This window comes from Penaeus monodon, chromosome 30, assembly GCF_015228065.2.
Source record: "Penaeus monodon isolate SGIC_2016 chromosome 30, NSTDA_Pmon_1, whole genome shotgun sequence".
Lineage (NCBI taxonomy): Eukaryota > Metazoa > Arthropoda > Malacostraca > Decapoda > Penaeidae > Penaeus > Penaeus monodon.
Genome location: NC_051415.1, coordinates 31282104 through 31282934, shown reverse-complemented (window position 1 = coordinate 31282934; position 831 = coordinate 31282104). Strand labels below are relative to the sequence as shown.

Here is an 831-nt window from a genome sequence, read left to right as displayed (position 1 = left end):
CCCACCAGGAACACATGAATCAAACAATATCTAGATCATTAAACACCGACCTCAGAAGATATCCGAAAACAAAACCAGAGCAAACACCCGAAGGGTCCCCCCTCAACCTCACCCTTTTCCTTCCACAGCGGCCTGCCGTAGTCCCCGTTGAGAACGCCGTAGACGAGGAGCTTGTCCAGGAACGTCGCGCCGTTGTGAACGTACCAGAAGGTGGCGCACTGCTGGACGTCCACCGGCTGCGAGATCTCGGGGGACTTCAGACGCCCGACCAGATCGTCCTTCTGGGAGGGGACCAGCGCCGCCTCCATGTAGTGGCCTGCAGAGGGAGGCAAGAAGGAGGTGTTTGGGCTGGGCAAGTGGCCTTCAAGTCAGATGCGACGCGGATGACGATAAGTATTGTGAGTAAATTTGCATTTTTTTGAAGTGGCAGTCCTGGGATATATAATAAGCTAAATTCAAGTTAATATAAATACGTCCACAGTAAAAAATGATAAAGATATTCAAAACGAAGAAAAAAATAAGAAATCCTACCACTACCCATCATTAACATCAACAACAAAACCCCATAATAAATCACCATCCCGCAGACCAGATGACAAATAAAAAAGAAAAAAAACTACGCCGTACCATATTCGGTGTTGTAGGTATGGTCGACGGGCGTGTGAGGAGCAAGGCTGTCGTGACCGTCGTGCGGCGACACCCACGTCCAATTCCCGAGTCCTGGTTCACTGGTGTAGCCACAGATCTCGCTCTCTTCGAAGCCGCAGTCTGTAATCAAAGGTGGATGTGTGGTCGTCAAGCTTGAGAGGCTTATTACTTGCCTCTTAGTAT

At 49.3% G+C, this 831-nt stretch overlaps 1 protein-coding gene across 1 annotated transcript in view; it reads right to left on the bottom strand.

Annotated features, from left to right (window-relative positions):
* Positions 1–831, bottom strand: part of LOC119592415 (MAM and LDL-receptor class A domain-containing protein 1-like) — an 11913-nt gene that overhangs the window by 2992 nt on the left and 8090 nt on the right. The window contains exons 13-14 of the mRNA XM_037941236.1: positions 628–768; positions 113–316 (exon numbers count right to left, since the gene is read on the bottom strand). Coding sequence (XP_037797164.1) covers positions 113–316; positions 628–768 — 345 coding nt within the window. The remainder of the gene's footprint in view (positions 1–112; positions 317–627; positions 769–831) is intronic.